The sequence below is a fragment of the Tetrao urogallus genome, assembly GCF_951394365.1.
Source record: "Tetrao urogallus genome assembly, chromosome: 6".
Lineage (NCBI taxonomy): Eukaryota > Metazoa > Chordata > Aves > Galliformes > Phasianidae > Tetrao > Tetrao urogallus.
Window position 1 is genome coordinate 34,005,557 of NC_136819.1, and position 16,802 is coordinate 34,022,358.

Here is a 16,802-nt window from a genome sequence, read left to right on the forward strand (position 1 = left end):
CTCACCACATTTTCTTGAACTTGGCAGTTTGACACAGAAATACTGATGGATATGTCCCCTGGGGAAGAAAGTAAAATATACTTGAGACAGCTATGCTTTCAGTTCGGACATGTAATAATAACAAATGACATTAACATGACATCATTATTTTCTGATGACTGTAGAAATTGGACCAATTAGGTCCGCTTGTTCATCTACCAGACAAAACCAAATTACATCACCTCACAAATATGTGGCTTCAACAATAGACTTCTGTAGTATATGGGAAAGAACAGAATTACACACTTCATTACCAAATTTTATAGTGGAATCTTATATTTCTCATGTATAAGCTTCTACTGCTTTATTCCATTTTATTTCGGGGCTTTTTATCTTAAGCAAGTAACATGATATCAACCAGGGAAAACTGCTTTCATTTACTATACTTCAGTGTTCTGAACTAGATGATCTTTAAGGTTCCTTCAAAGCCAAGTCACTCTATGATGCTATTCAGACTAGGGCTAATACTTTTTCATATTGCTATGCGTACTGCTAAAAGGAATAGGTATTTCAACTGGCAAAATAGACATTATTAATACACAACAGAAATAAAAACTTGCACTTATGCTTTAATATGACAATTATGAGAAGCAACTTCTAATAATTCAGAGCTTAGGACGTTACCATAACTTTTTTGATTTGCAAATCCATGGAGAACCTAATAAAACTGGAGAATAAGTTTGCTGCTGACTGTAGTACTCAAAGAAGTTATTTTTGGGGGTTACTTTGGAGCACTGATGCCTCTGTCTCCTATCTCTGTTTAGAATCCTGCTCAAGCTTTTCATTTTTTCAGTATGGATTTCAGCTTCATTTAAATCAGTGTCCTATTCTATAAAGCCTATATTAAACTCTGCATAAAATCACTACTACCATCTCCACCTCCCCTAGCAGCAGAAGGTAGCATAAGTATCTTCTGCTCAAAATGACTTATTTCCTTGTCCTCTCCTTAGGAATATATTCGTTTTGGAATGGGATGTTTTGGTTTCATACAGGACTTTTAGCATTGCTAATTTGTTTTCAAATGTATGTGCTTCTTTGTGTTTGCACTAAAGATAATATTGACATGGCCCTTCAAAGGGGGCATACAGGAAAGCTGGAGAAGGACTCTGAATCAAATAGAACAAGGGGTAACAGCTTTAAAATAAAAGAGCGAAGATTTATATTAGATATTAGAAATGAATTATTTCTAATTCTCTTCAGCTAGTGGTGATGCACTGGCAGAAGAGAAGTATGAATTAACAGAATAAAATTTTAAACTTCTAAGGAGGCAAAGGAGAGAGCTATAATTCTTAGTCGAGCATTTTAGATGATATATTTAACTACACTGAGCTCAAACCAGGAGCACTAGGCAACCAACATGACTGGAATGACATCCAAACTTGACAGTATTTCATGTAGGAACATAGCTGAGAAAGAAAAAGACAGAGATGATCTATTCTGATATGTGAGCTGTTGTGCCTGGAGATGTATGCCACAGCCTGTTGTACTATTTAGTTCCTGAAGGGCTTGCTGTCTCATTAGTATTTCACACTGCATTAATAGCATCCAGATGTCAAGTGCTAAAGCACATCTATGTTGCAACACAAGGTCTGATCCAGTTTGTGTAGACATATCTGAATTTGCTTTACACTGAGTAGGCTAAGTACAATTAGCAAAGAAACCACAGCGGCACATACTTGGTAGTGGTGAACTGTTTGGTCTGTGCTACTTCGTTAAAAGATATAAACCAGTTTCATGTTTGTTTACATAATGTCCTAGCTTTGGTAGGGAATTATCCAAAAGTATATAAATCAGAGGCAAAGATATATTTAGCCCTTTTGGTCCTGGGTAACATCCATACCTCCCTGTGAACAGAACAGCTGTTCTTCACACTTGAGTTCATTTCATCTCATCATGGGAGAATGTTTGTGGCAGGCGTATAACCAAATGTGATGAAAAAAAGCATATAATCTATGCTGCAGTGACCTAAAGAGTGAATGGATGCTTCTGCGATATATAGCAATATAAATTACAATAACGATGGGAAACATCTATCAATTCCCAACTGGAGCTCAGAAAACTTCATGCCAATTCGCAAGGAAGCTGTCATTCTTGTCATCAACACACAAATATGGAAGAGATGCCTTAGGAGTAGAACAACTATTTGCTCACTATCAAATTTGCACATTGTATATCAACACAGATGACCTAATATAAACTGGAAATACATGAATGAAAAATTGTGGCTTTTAAAATACACAGACAGTTGATAAGCCTTTACTAGTTGGGCAATATTTCCATGCAGAAGATTGAGCCATGCTATTTGTTAATGACTGCATTTATCTGAAATGGAGGAAACATACTTACTGTGTAGGCTGGGTCCCGACCCCATTGATGCACCTTTAGGGATGACAGGCATCAGGGCATGCTGTATTGCAATCTCCCACATTCTTGCCACATCTGTGCCAATACCACTAGTGAGAACACCATTATTCAGTGGAACACTTGAGAGGTTTTCTATGTTTTCTCCAACATAATAGACTATATTTGCTGTGCTTATTTCAAAACAATGAGGATTGGCTCCTTGAGGCAGTAAAGTGAAAGTTTTTGCAGGTTCCAGAGAGAAAATTTCAGACAGTGGAATTTCCTAAAATAAAATAAAATAAAATAAATCTGTGTAAAGATCATCAACATATAAAACTAAGACATGAATTTTATTTCACTAATTTATAACATTAGATCTTGCTTTTATCCACATGTTTCTCATACGAACAAAAAGGTTCTTGTAACCTGGAACTCCCTGACACAGAGGCCTGCTGAGTGTAAAATAACAAATGTTTTTTTCCAAGTAGAAATTTAACTATTTGCAAACTTACTTGCTAAGAACTCTGTAAATAAAAGCATAATGAATATATATTCCAAATGCACATTTCACATAGGCATGAACTTGGTTGTTTCATCTTCAATAAGACTAAAGGACACATTTTACTAACTTCCTCTGGAAGGAGTTTAACTGCTTCAGGTAGAAGGATGCAAGAATTAAAATAATGTTTTACAATTTAAATCACAACATAATTTCCAAAGGACAGAATTAAAATAATATGTACAACACTTTATTGTTTGGAAACAATTTATATAATGAACAACAGAATGTCAGATGAGCTTCTTGGCAAAATTTGTCACTCGTAGTGAATTGCCCCGATATAAAACTTTTCATTTGCATAACATATAACGTAACATAATAATAACACTTTTCTGATTTGACACTTGCTTGTGAAATGCAATACCCACATATGCAAGTAAGGTAATGAAAACAAACAGTTCCAAGTTGTGCTATTTATGCAGCTTTAGTATTTATTTATTCAGCAATACACTCCAATCATTACTTTTTGATAGCAGAAAAAGAAATTGAAAAATATTCCTTACCTTATAATATTTACTTCCAGTATCATTTTGAAAAAGAGTAATACATTTGCTGTCTAGTCTCCAGTAGTGTCGCTTTCTCTGCAAAGAAAAATAAGGGGAAAAGTTTTCTACCAATTTTCAAGAAGAAAATTTCAAGAAAATTAAAGAAATGCTCTTTTCTGAAATGCACCATTTCCAAAAGTTTACGTTTTCATCTGAAGGGATGAACTGGGAAGGATAAAGTTTCATTCGCTATTACAAAAATTTTATGAGGCCTTTATGTTTGAGTTAAGGTTTTATAAGTTCATCTTTTATTGTACTAATGTAGCTCTGTTCAACTAGTCCATATTTTGGAAGTTAAACATGTCATTATAGTCCCAAGGTTACACTCAGCAGTTGTGTTAATAAAATAAATCAACTTTCTTTTTCTATTGGTAGTAGCTCACTTTAGAAGGCCTATACTGACATTCTGATTCCTGTTTTTGCAGGTCTGAATGAAAACAACTTATTATTATTATTATTATTATTTATTATTATTATTGATACCTTTATTTTACAAAAGTATAAACTCACCTAACAGTAAGATATCTAGGAAACAGTAGCTGGAAGATAAAGATACTTTCCAGAACCTCTAAAGTGTTAATTTTTTTTTACTTTCTTCAGAATGTCTTCATATTTGGTCTGTGATAATGCAACTCACAGATTCAGATACTACTGTGTGTTTTAAGTGTCTCCTGGTATGGTGAAATAACTTTCTTACAAGCTCTGCCACAGATTTAGTACTATGGAAAATACAGATGTTGTAAAAATGGCATATAAGAGTGACTTTAAATTATTAATGTACTATTAGAATTTTCATTCTGAACAGTTATATAGCATGTGAAGTAATGTCTTCCTTAGTATTTCTTACCAGTGTGTCCTTGCTGGTATAGTGAACCATCCAACCTTCTTTCATTACTGTGCTGCTTCTCCTTTTTGTGTGCTTCACAGACTGTACCACTCTCATTAATGGAATATTGTTGCTGGTTGAAGGGCTTAAGAATAAATCAGTAAAGTCTTTTTAAAAGAGGACAATTTTAGACAAATAGCAAAAATGTTTTTTATATGCACATTAACATCTGTAGCCACTAACAGACCTGGACCAGACACTATTTTGTTTTTTCAGTCCAAGTATCTTGAGAGTACAAAGGGAAAAAAGCTGTAATGCCACAACAGGAGAAAGTCAGAGACCAATAGAAAGTTTACATACACAACATACACAAAATATTCCCCAAGATAGCTAAGATGATGGGCAAATAACTAGGGCCTCAACTAGAGTTGGGAAGAAATAGCGCAAGCATATGCTATGCATGATTCAGAGCATCACTTGATCTAGAATCTCTCATAAAGTAAGCATTGCCCATCAGATTACTGTCTTGTGATCTTTCTTGGGTTCACACACACTGTGGAGTTATAACAGTTTACAGTAGAAAATGTGTCAACTAGCTGTGCATACACTGCCAGAATTCAGCAGAGAATCTGCACGAACCTCTCACAGAAGGAGGTTTAGGATAATGCAGTTTATCTTCAAAGACTTTAAGCAAAGTGTTACTGCCCTGTACTTGGGTATGCATGCTGAAAACTTCCAATGCTCAGCACAGTAACTCAGGAAGTCATGGGAACTTGACAGTATGCATGATAGCACAATCAGATAAAACATGGAACATCGCATTGAAGAGATTTATGAAATAACAAAGCCAAATGGAGTTAACGATTACTAGAGCAGACTCAGAATAATGGAATCATCCGCTTCATCATCTTCTTAAATCCTAAACATAAATGCTTAGTCATTTCTGGCAGAACTTGAGATTCTGCATCCTACATGAAAACAGCACTGAGTTCATGCTGTGATCAGACAGGCTGCATGTATATATTCTTGTCAGACAAAGAAATTTCCTTTTTTATTTTCCTTTTATAGACCTCTGAAAAATAATTCATGAACATGGCAAATATCCTTATAAATATGAGGGCTGCTCTGAAAGTAATATCTCCTATTTTATTATGTTGCAGCAAAACATCAGAGGAGGTTGGTAGTAATATGGAGATAAAGGCTGAACCTTCCCACCAATATTCTGTTACATTTTGTTGCCATATGACAGATGGCAGCAGAGGGACACTGGGACAAAATGGCATCTGACATGGAAGTGTTGATGAAGCAAAGGTGAGGAAATGAGTTTTTCTTTGCAGAAAAGATAACACCCATTCACATTCATCAGTGCTTGCTGAACATTTACAGAGACTAAACAGAGGATGTGAGCACACTGGGATGGTGAGTGGTGCATTTCAGCAGTGGCAACAGCAACATGAGAAACAAGTCACATCCTGGACAGCCATGTACAGCTGTCACATGATGAAATGAAGAGTGTCTTGATCTGCTAATTCCTGCAAATTGGCAGATTATGTTCAGGGAACTGTATATAGAGCTGAATATCAGCTTCAGTGTTGTAAACAATAGTAACAATGCTGAAATATCACAAAGTTTGTGCCAGGTGGGTCCTGTGAACAATACCCTATGAAAGTTTGCCAGGATCTACTGGGCCAGTTTGAGGTTGAAGGTGACAGTTTCCTGGATCACATCATTGCCAATGATTAAACATGGTGTCACCACTATGAGTAAAAAGTAAAAATGGCAGTCCATGGAATGGCAACACATAAATTCCTCATCAGAGGAAAAGTTCAATTACCCTCCTCAGAGGGTAAAATGATGTGCACTATCTTTTGGAATAGGAAATGTGTGACTGTTCTGGATTTCCTGGAACCCAGACAAACCATCAACTTGAGCACTACATCACAACACTATCTAAGTTGAAGGTTTGAACTTCCAGACTCCAGCCAGAAAATAAGACATCCTTTCTCGTTTTACAGCAGGCCCTATGCCATTTGGAAGACCATGGACCAATATTGGCTGGATTATCCTACCACACCCCTCATATAGTTCAGAATTGGAGCATTTTTACTTCTATCTGTTCAGGCCAATGAAAAACGGGCTGTGTGGGTGACATCTTCCTAGCAACAGCACAATCATAGCAGCTGTGAATCTGCAGGTCACTTCCACTGGTGCAGATTTTTAAAAGTGTCGGAAAGTGTTTTTACAGGTGTGCAGGCTCTTGTTCTTCACTGATAAAAATGCATAGCTAAGGGTAGTGATTATGTTGAAAAACAGAAGTTCGTAGCTGAGAATTTGCTCTATCAAATAACGTTATTAGGTCTTTGTGACATATGTAGTCAGTGGAAGGTATTTCTGGAACTTCAGGGATGCCCCTCAACTAAGTAAAACAAGTAACTGGTTTATCTGTAGATAATTCAGTATCTCTATTTTAAAGAACTCAGTATGCCATCCATGCAGTGTGACTTAGACATTCAAGATGACATTACAACATTGAATTTTGTGATAAATAGCAGATGCTTATATTCTAATGATACATGTCTGTATATAAGTACCTATGTAGAAGAAAATGTTTACAGCTTGCTGCTGCGGATAGTAAAACTGCTAATTGCTGAAATGGATAACTTTCAATTAGAGCAAAATGTTTGTGTCAGTGAAAGAGAATTTAGGGGAACATGCTTCAGGAAAAGATTCCTAGTACGCAAAATAAGAGGAACTGCAGGTTAAACTGGCATTCATGAAGAAAAAATATCCTATAATTGTTCTTCAAAGTAAAGAATTCTTGCTACAAAGAAATGAGAGAAGAAAAGACCTTAATACATTTTTGGTTCACTACTTTTTTTCTCTAGTACTCTGCAGTTCTAATAAGCAAAAATGATTTTTTTCTTCTCCTCAGACATTTCTACAGTAAATTGCACAATTTAATTCCTTTTTTTCTTCTGATTGGTCATTTCAAAACACTGATTTATTTTGTAATTTTCTTGAAACTCATAGTTTGTTAAGAGTTCCTTCTTTCTGAAGATATATGAAAATGCAAACAATACACCTAAGGCCAATTACATCATTATATCAGTCAATTGCACAGGGTTTTTTTTTTTGTTTTGTTTTGTTTGGCTTTCATCTATATAGCCAAGTATTTCACTTCCAGTTGGGAAAAAATGTTTGGGAAAATAAACACATTTTAAAAAATATTCTCTGTTGCTGATTTACAAATGAAGTTCAACAACACAATTTTCAGAAAAGAGCAGATATGTAAAAAATACAATCTTTTGAACAAAATTTCAGCTTGACAATTACATTTAAATTCCTTTTAAAATCCTAGTGCAGGAAATAATCTCATCATAATTTCAGAACCATCACATATCACTAACTCTCTCCATCCTGAATGAGTGAGAATGCAGTCCATTTAGATTTCTCCTTCAGTCTTACGCATAATATAAGGCATAACAAATAAATACAAAAGAAGATGGAAGGTTCACCTGATCATCCTGTTAGACTCATCATGATCTGGATCAGGATCCTGCATTTCCCCATTGTCACTATGGCATCCCGTCATTGAAATCTCAGAGTCATGAGCTATAGATTCTTCCATGTCATCTATAAAACTGCTGTTTCTTTCACTGTCATTGTCGTCACTCCCTTCTTCCATGACCACATCAGACTCAGCCCCAGGACTAAGGAGATCTGGAATATTATTTCTTGAATTATTATCTGAACACATACAATACTCCAACCACAACATCCTAACGTATTTTGAGCTTCAGAAAAACCCAGGTTCTCTCTGGAATTCTACTGTCTGAGTCTCTATGCATTCAGTGTGTAATGGTGAAGGTTATCTTTAACCAACCATTTCGAAAATCACTACAGAAAACTGGAAACACATTAAACTGGAGTATTTTCAGAACTACAACTTTCTACTAAAAAGCTACCAAAGCCAAGGCAGAATTTCTTATCCATAGACTTCTATTCAAACATTCTATACATGTGAGTTTTATTTCTGAGATCTTCTGGCAGATTTTCCATGCAGCTTGAATGTTGTGCACTGACTTGATGGCTGTTGGCAGGCTACAGCTGCAAACTGATGCTAGAAAAGCAGAAATTTCAAAACTAAAAATTTTGTAATATGATGGTGACATGATGATGAACTATCGAAACAACTCCCAAGATGATTATTTATAATGTGAATTATTTATTTGGGCAGAAAATATATTTCCTTTGCACCGGTGCTCCCTATGAAGACTGTACAATATGGGCAGTAATCCATTCTAATGAAATGACATTCCCTGCCCTTAAGAAGGAAATATTTAATTAATATAAAATAGCTCTATGTAATATAGTACTGAAAAAACAATGATGTTTTAAGTTTTAGCACACAGTGCATAATATAAACAGTATAAATATGTTAAAGAAGTGTATGTTCAAATAATGTTAAACTTTCTCATTTGTTATTAAATTTGCATAGGCAAGATCAAAGAAATAACTTTTTACTGTACTCTTGCTTGCAAATGGATTAATCTGGAAGACTGAAAAAGAGAAAAAAATTACTTAGCTAAAGGCTTCATTACAAAAAAGAAAAAAACCCACAGAAAATCAACAATGAAAAAAGAAACCAATGAAAAAAGTCAAAATTATAAATTCTGTCAGATATAAAAACTTTATTTTTCTGGATAATTTGCACTGTCTCAGGACCCACTCAGAGACTCATGGACAGGAATTTTACACAAAGTCTAATCACAGGAAGATATCAAACGTTCTCACTAAGAAATTTTCACCAAATTTTGTGTAGGCAAGTTCTTGACAGTCAAAATAGGGGATGCTCCAAAACAATAAGAGCATTGAGATGACTGCTGGAAAAATGATTTGAACTGATGGTATTTCACTGGAACTGGAAGTGTATGGCTGAAACATTTGTTTCCATACACAGTAGTTTTCAAATGTTTATATATAAGTTTCTGATGTATGACTAAGAGACACATTATACTTAATTTCTAGCTGAAACAGTCATCCAGTCATGAATGATATTTCACAGTTCAGGACTCCCTTTTTGCTATTCATACAGCATGGCTTTATATCTCTATTTTTAATAAACCCACAGCCAGTTAAAAATATCCTCCCACATTTAGTGTTTAATATATATATTAATGAGACCATGCTTGAAATTTTATTGCTTCAGCTCTTCCTTCACTTACTATTTTGGGGAAGATGCATCACACAGCAGATGGAAAGAGTGGCAGATACGGTATTTTATTTAGTAAGATGGAAATTAATGTGAACCAAATTTCTGTAAGAATAGAAATGAGACACCAGAATGAAATTGCCTATGAAAAGTCGAAGGACCACATGTCATTCATTTAGACACAAAATTAAGAGTTATACTATAATGCTATGGATACTATTTTATGGAAATTGGTGAGGAAAAGCCAAGTTCTAGAATTTTTACAGCAGAGAGCTCCAAGGACCAAAGAACTAATTCTGAAGAGTTGCACAAAAAGAAGTTCAGCGCTTTCTAAAATACTGCATGGAGTAAGCACTCTCACCCCTAAGTGGCTTTGTACAAGCTTCCCTCACTTAGTTTTTCCTCAGAGAAAGCATTACATCTCATCAGTCTGCCGTCAGATTCGTGGTTGGAGGAAAGCAAACAAAAAACAGTGTGTTACTTGTCAGGCAAAGGCATGGAGGGGATAAAGATTGTGTTGAAGGAATGAAGCTGTCTGAGACGAAGAGTGGGAAATCAAAAGAGTGACAGAGAAACAAATGCAAATTTGTTTTATTTAGTCTAGCTGTCCAGAAATAAGTCTTGCTTTTCCACCTTAACACTTCTGATCAATCCTATTTTGTACTGTCCTTTAAAATCACACCTAAAATGCATGCAGTAGAAATTTTATCATCTATAAGCAGACTTAGTGACTTCCTCTGGCTCTGCAAATCTCTGCTCACAACTATTTACAAACTTAAAAAAGGAAGATGTATACAAGATTGGAAGATGCATAAAAAGGATTTTTCTAAGCTACTCAAGATTTCTACACGGAAAACTCCATACTGTTATCAATGAGTTTAGCACATTTTTAGCTTTTGGATTTGAAACTAAGTCTACCCCTCTCCATAAGCAAGTTATGGGACAAGTAATGGTTAAGAGAGGTACAAGAGGTGCAAATTTAAGTTCCATATTAATATGTGGAAGAACTTCTTTACAGTAAGTGTGATGGAGCACTGGAACAGGTTACCCAGAGATGTTGTGGAGCATCCTATGGAGATACTCAAGACTCCTCTGGATGCCTACCTGTGTGACCCATTGTATGTGCCCTGCTTTAGCAGGGGGGTTGGACTCAATGGTCTCTTGAGGTCCTTTCCAACCCATGTAATTCTATGTAATATTAAAAAATACTGGAGATTCCAAGAGCTAAATTTGAGGTGTACGACAGTGGATATGCACTTTGAGAACCACATCAATATTCCCAAAAGTCAGGATATTCAGCATCTAAAATGTTTTTGCCTATGTTAATTGCCATTAAACAGAAAAAACTTTGCAGTAACATAGTCACACAAATATGAAAAATTACTTAACACTTTTGATTTTATTATTGTTGGTACCTTTTCAATAAAGAAAATCATTGGTTTAAAGTTTGAAAAAGGATATCTAATGAAGCAATATCTTCTCAACCTCAGATGCAGTTTAGGCTGACAATATGATAATTTGCATTAGACACTGAACACTTTACCACACTTCTCATTCCTTTATCACAAAGAAAAGTGATATTTTCAAGGCAATCAACAACTCATCTACAAAAACCCTTTTTTTCTCCAATACTGTCCGTCAAGCCTAGCCATATATTTCTATAGTTGACACAAAACCGACAGCACATATATGGGAAATTCTGCAGATAATCAAGCTTTCAATTCTGGCAACTGATACCATTAGTTTTATCCCAAATGGCCTTCAAAGTTCTCCCAGTATACAGTTCCTTCTCTGGAAGATTATCCCAAAACAAACTTCTTCCCTTCTCAAATTAAAAATCAATTTTGTGTTTTTATCTACTGCATGAAAGCCTTCTTCTCATGCATTTGGCTTTTCAATTTACTTTGGCATTCTGTGAGCAACGATCACCCAGAAGTTTTGCTGCTGAAGCCACCCCCATGGCATGGTTGAGCCTGCCTCTCAGCGCTGTATTTTGAAGATCTGTGCTCCAAAATGATAATGTATGAACTATTTATAGGGTTCCTCCCACACTTCATCTTCAATACAAGAAATATCTTAGTGGAAAGGCTACACCCAAGCAGTGGAAAAAGATGTCTTTGTACACATAGGCTTTACACTTCTCTGTTATCTAACTCATGGTTTAAACAATGACAGAAACAACTGTTAAAGTAACTTACCTCCATTAATGGCAACTTCCCCCAGGCAGTTATTTGGTACTTTAGGAGCACAGCGCTTGTGACAATTGAACCTACAGTCTGGCAAGAGAAAAGGAACATAATATAATTATTTGTCTTTTTCACTGCCACAGTTTCATTTCTTTTTCCTGCAATAACCTATAACTGTAAAGCTCAATCATTTCACTAGCACAAAGTTAACTTAACATGATCAGAGAGAACTAGCCTGGCCACATGCCATTTGCCAGTACAGCAGACAGGATGAACACACCAACAGCCTCCCACAGAGAAGGAAAGCAGTGCTTACAGCAATGGCAGGAAGCTTTCACTGCACCATGTGCTACACTGATCTTGGGGAGCAAGTTGGATACCTGTGTACTTGGCTGAAAAACCAGAGATACTTTTCTATTACAAGAAGCAGATCAGGCTGCAGCACATCCACTTCAGCTTAGACATTTGACTACATATCAAATACCAAAGAAAACTGAAGAAGCAGAATCTTAGCTAGCAATTTTACATGAGGAATACTTGCTCTTTGCATCATCAAGCAACTTCTAGACAGTTTTAAGTGAAGGCCCTCATTCACAGATATTTTTACTACTGTCTACTTCTACATTCTTCACATCTGTAAATGGCACTTTATTAGATGTCATTTCAATTATTTTCTTTTGGCTTATGGAACACATTTTACTTGAACTCAGAGCTGTAATTTATTAAAAGAGCTTGAAAAGCAAAGTCTGGAAGGAAAAAATATATTAGAGATGCCTCTATCCTTGTAATTATTTAACTTCAGATTGATTCAAAAACCAACCAAGGGACTGCAGTGCCAACAAGGTTTTTTTTTCTTTTTCTTTTTCTGTTTTTTTTTTTTTTAATTCTCATATAAGACCTTATTGTTTTACTTCCACTAGAATTCCCCCCAAACTTCTAACTGTTGAGAAGAATGTACATGCTACAATTAAAGCACAAAAACTTGCAGATAGAAAACAATGAAGATTAAGAATATGGTTCTACGTGTTAACTATTCTGCTGTAACTGCCCATGAGCACACTATCACCTAGTGACAAACAAAATAATCTACACCTTAGTGACAAAGATGTAAGGTACCTCAGCTATACCACAGAGTAATAATAAATAGCATGCAGCCAGCTCTTGAAGAACTAGTGTAATTCTGATCCCAGCATAATCCAATGTAATTGATCATGTGACTACATATGGACACTTTGGTAAAGAAATTCTGAGTAAACCTACATATCAGTTACTCAAATGTTAATTTACTAATTTTATTATGCTTAGCTTTTACATACCTAGAGAAAGTTTACTTACCTTTACACTGCAAACCCTGTCTAAAAAGCCCTTTGAGAAGTTTCTTACAGTACTGGCAAACTGTTGGCCGTGTGTAAGAGTGGATGACAAATGTGTGAGGCACTTTAACCTTAGAAAGTAGGATCTTGTCAAGCTGAATAGGTCGTCCAATGTAGGATTGTGAATTTGATCTCTTCTCTCGCCCAGTGAATGATTCTGACGGCGTTTTTTGCTGTGAAATACATAAAAGGACATTTAAAATAAATAATGATTTATTCATTTTTAATAGCATAACATACATATGCCTCACAAATATTAAATTATCTGTCATAAAAGCATACTTTGCTTTTAAACACTAACAGAATATGCAATATACCCCTGCCTGAGATTGTTTTTAAAAACTTAGAATGGGATCAAATAATATGTTTGCTAACACTAGCATCATACATTTCACAATGTGGATAAACCTGTGTTGTTGTTGTTGATTTTCAATTTAAAAACAGATTTTTATAAAAATGAAAAGATTCATAAAAAATTTCTCAGAAAAACATTTTTTTGGTTCTGAGTAAAACAAGAACCATTTCTTTCCTTCTCTCCTATTTCCTGTTTTATACAAAGCTATAGTTTGAAAAACTACTTTTGTACAAACATTAAGGAAATTGTTATCTTGATCTATGCACACACAGGTTTTTGATAAAAAGCAGATCAATATCTCTCATCCACTTTACTTATAACTTTTGCTATTGCTAACCTTATCACACTCAGATTATGCATGACAAATCAGAACAGGTATTTATATTTCTCTCTATAAATACACATGAATTGAGACACACTTTCTCTAAGAAATAGAATAAAAAAATTCCTGAAAGAAATAAGTTACCATATTTTTCTGCTAAATACATTTGGATGTAAATATGGTAAATAACACAGAAAATTATGGACTCAGGAAACTGTCTACTCCTAAGAACTGCCTTGAGGAACAAACTACACCCACAGTTAACATGGAAAAGAAAAATACAGTAACAAGATGCAACTTAATGTTTTAAAATTCATCATTTTCTTGCTTGTTGAAAAAATATGTTCAGGTAATTGAAGGCTAGAAAATGAGCCATTCTCTATTTGGCCTCCACTAGTCAAAGGCTGCAGTAGCTGAAACTTTGGATTGGCCTAGCTTGGAAAACTATTTTCCTTCAAACTAATAATGTTACAACAAAGCTGTCATCCTTAGAGACCAATTATTATTTCCTGCTCACTAAAATATAAAAGTCAATTTCTGTATGCTTCTGTCTGAGAACCTTTGAGCAAGGGGAGATTTGTATACCATTTTGGTGGTAAACAAACCTGAGGAGTTCTAGCCTTGTCTTCACAGCATATTTGCCAAAGAAACAGAAAGATAATTCTTACAAAAACCAGATGGGTTTCTTATTGTAAAGACCAATTTCTTTTCTTTTGGCTATACTGCATAACTATCTCTTTCCAAAGAAGCACATGCAATAGATTTGTTGAACATTAGAGCTTCCCTACTATTTGACAACAATGCCAGCTTCACACTTATTCAGTGTATAAATGCAGGCCTGTCAGTCAAGGAGAAATATGCAAAATACACTGTATGAACCACGTGCATATATTCACCATAAGCAAGTTAGTTTGAAATAAGTGTAGGAAAGTGTCTGTCTTCTCTTCACCACATATAATAACAGAAAATGTACAAGTTCATGCTTTGATGTTATATGTTTACTTCCTTCCTGAGCCTTCCATCTCTAGGCTCTGTAATGTACCTATACATACAAAAAAACTAGCTTCAGTTTAGAATTGAAATTGTTTAATATTGATCAGTTAGTAATAGTCATAGAATCATAGAATGGCCTGGGTTGAAAAGTACCTCAAAGACCATTTTGTTTCAAGCCCCTGCCCTGGGCAGGATCACCAACCCCTAGACCAGGCTGCCCAGAGCCACATCCAGCCTGGCCTTGAATGCCTGCAGGGATGGGGCATCCATAACCTCCTGTGGCAACCTGTTCCAGTGTGTCACCACCCTCTGTGTGAAAAACTTCCTCCTAATATCTAACCTAAACCTCCCCTGTCTTAGTTTAAAACCATTCCCCCTTGTCCTATCGCTATCGATCCATGTGAACAGTCATTTCCCCTCCTGTTTATACGCTGCTTTCAAGTACTGGAAGATCACAGTGAGGTCTCTTTCTCTTCTCCAAGCTAAACAAGCCCAGTTCCCTCAATCTTTCTTCATAAGAGATGTGCTCCAGATCTCTGATCTGGATCCAGAGCTTATTGGCCCTCCTCTGGACCTGTTCCAAGAGCTCTGCATCTTTCTAGTGCTGGGGGCTCCAGGTCCCTAGCAATACTCCAGATGGAGCCTCACAAGAGCCAAGTAGAGGGGGACAATCACCTTCCTCTTCCTGCTGGCCACCTCTTTTTTAATTCAGTCCAGGATATAATTGGCCTTCCAGGTTGCAAGCACACACAGCTGGCTCATGTCCAGCTTCTCATCTACCAGCACCCTTGAGTCCTTCTCCCCAGAGCTGCCCTCAAAGAGTTCTTTCCTCAATCTGTATAAATGCCTGGGAGTGTCCCAGCCCAAGTGCAACACCTTGCACTAGATTGATACCACAGCAGTCTTAGTGCAGTGCCTTAAAACAGTCAGTCATCCTCAACCCCATACCATAGTCAGGCATCTAGCTCAGAATGTTATCTACAATGCACAAGACTAAAACTGTTGTCCTATCTGATGTATTATATTTTTAATGGAAGTATATTATTTTTAAATAATTCTTTAAAGATTTGTCTTAACCCTAATCTCACAAAACCCACCCCTGCAGTTCCCCCAGTGACACCATAAACACCTTGCCCCATAAACTCAACAAAGCTATCTAAGGTATTAGTCACAAAATTTGATGTCTTTGTCTTCAAATGGGCATTTGGTGGAATTTTAATGTGGTGACACAATTAAAATGTATTTTCACGAAACAAAACTGATGGAGAGAAGTAAAAATTTCTAAGGAGAGTTATATTGTTTACTTTTATGTTGTTGCAACAAATCAATATTTCAGCTTGCTAAGCAATTTCTTGACAATCTTACGGTTTTTTGAAGCATAAACAATCCAAATGTCTCCTAACATGCTCTTGCTAAAATTACCAATTAGTACCATCTACATAAATGAAATCTACTTTGTATTGTTGTACTAGGTTTTGTTTTCAACATTATTGTTGAATGAAAAATTATTTTAGCAATTGAATACTGCTAAAATCTTTCCTCAAAGGACTTCAGAAAGTTGACTTGGCTTGCCTTTACTTACCAAATAGCTAGCAGGTTTTGGAAACTTCAGGAGTGCTGCTGAAATGTACTGAGACTAACTTTAGGTACCAGTATGATAAACTGAAAGAGGCAATATTTTCCCTTCATGGCCTAATCCCATGGACTGGCACTCTTTCCTCTTCCAACAGAGGCAACATAAAATCTGCTTCTGTCGGGTAACAAGTGCAGGGAAGTTGGGTGGCATGAAACACAAAGGTCACTCCACAACGCCAGGGACTGACTGCTTAGGAGAACCATCTAAATTTACAGGTCATGGTCTTCTCCTCCCAATACCTTCCAAAATAGTTTTCAACATCCCTTAACTTTAATTTCCACCATCCAGCATCAGGCAGATACCATAATTTAAAATTCCTAAAAGGAAAACAGGAACTACACTATTTTCATAGTAAAAGCAAGACTCTTGCACAAAAGCACCTTTTTTGCTGGTGAGCCTGGTTTGTTAGAAAG

At 35.9% G+C, this 16,802-nt stretch overlaps 1 protein-coding gene across 2 annotated transcripts in view; it reads right to left on the bottom strand.

Annotated features, from left to right (window-relative positions):
* The window catches only part of PRKD1 (protein kinase D1), a gene marked incomplete at both ends in the record, with an annotated part of 107,921 nt that overhangs the window by 12,606 nt on the left and 78,513 nt on the right, over window positions 1–16,802 (bottom strand). For both annotated transcript variants that reach the window (XM_079537771.1, XM_079537770.1), the window contains 7 exons: window positions 6–58; window positions 2,386–2,665; window positions 3,445–3,522; window positions 4,334–4,457; window positions 7,828–8,032; window positions 11,723–11,800; window positions 13,046–13,256. In XM_079537771.1, the coding sequence (XP_079393897.1) occupies window positions 6–58; window positions 2,386–2,665; window positions 3,445–3,522; window positions 4,334–4,457; window positions 7,828–8,032; window positions 11,723–11,800; window positions 13,046–13,256 (1,029 nt within the window). The remainder of the gene's footprint in view (window positions 1–5; window positions 59–2,385; window positions 2,666–3,444; window positions 3,523–4,333; window positions 4,458–7,827; window positions 8,033–11,722; window positions 11,801–13,045; window positions 13,257–16,802) is intronic.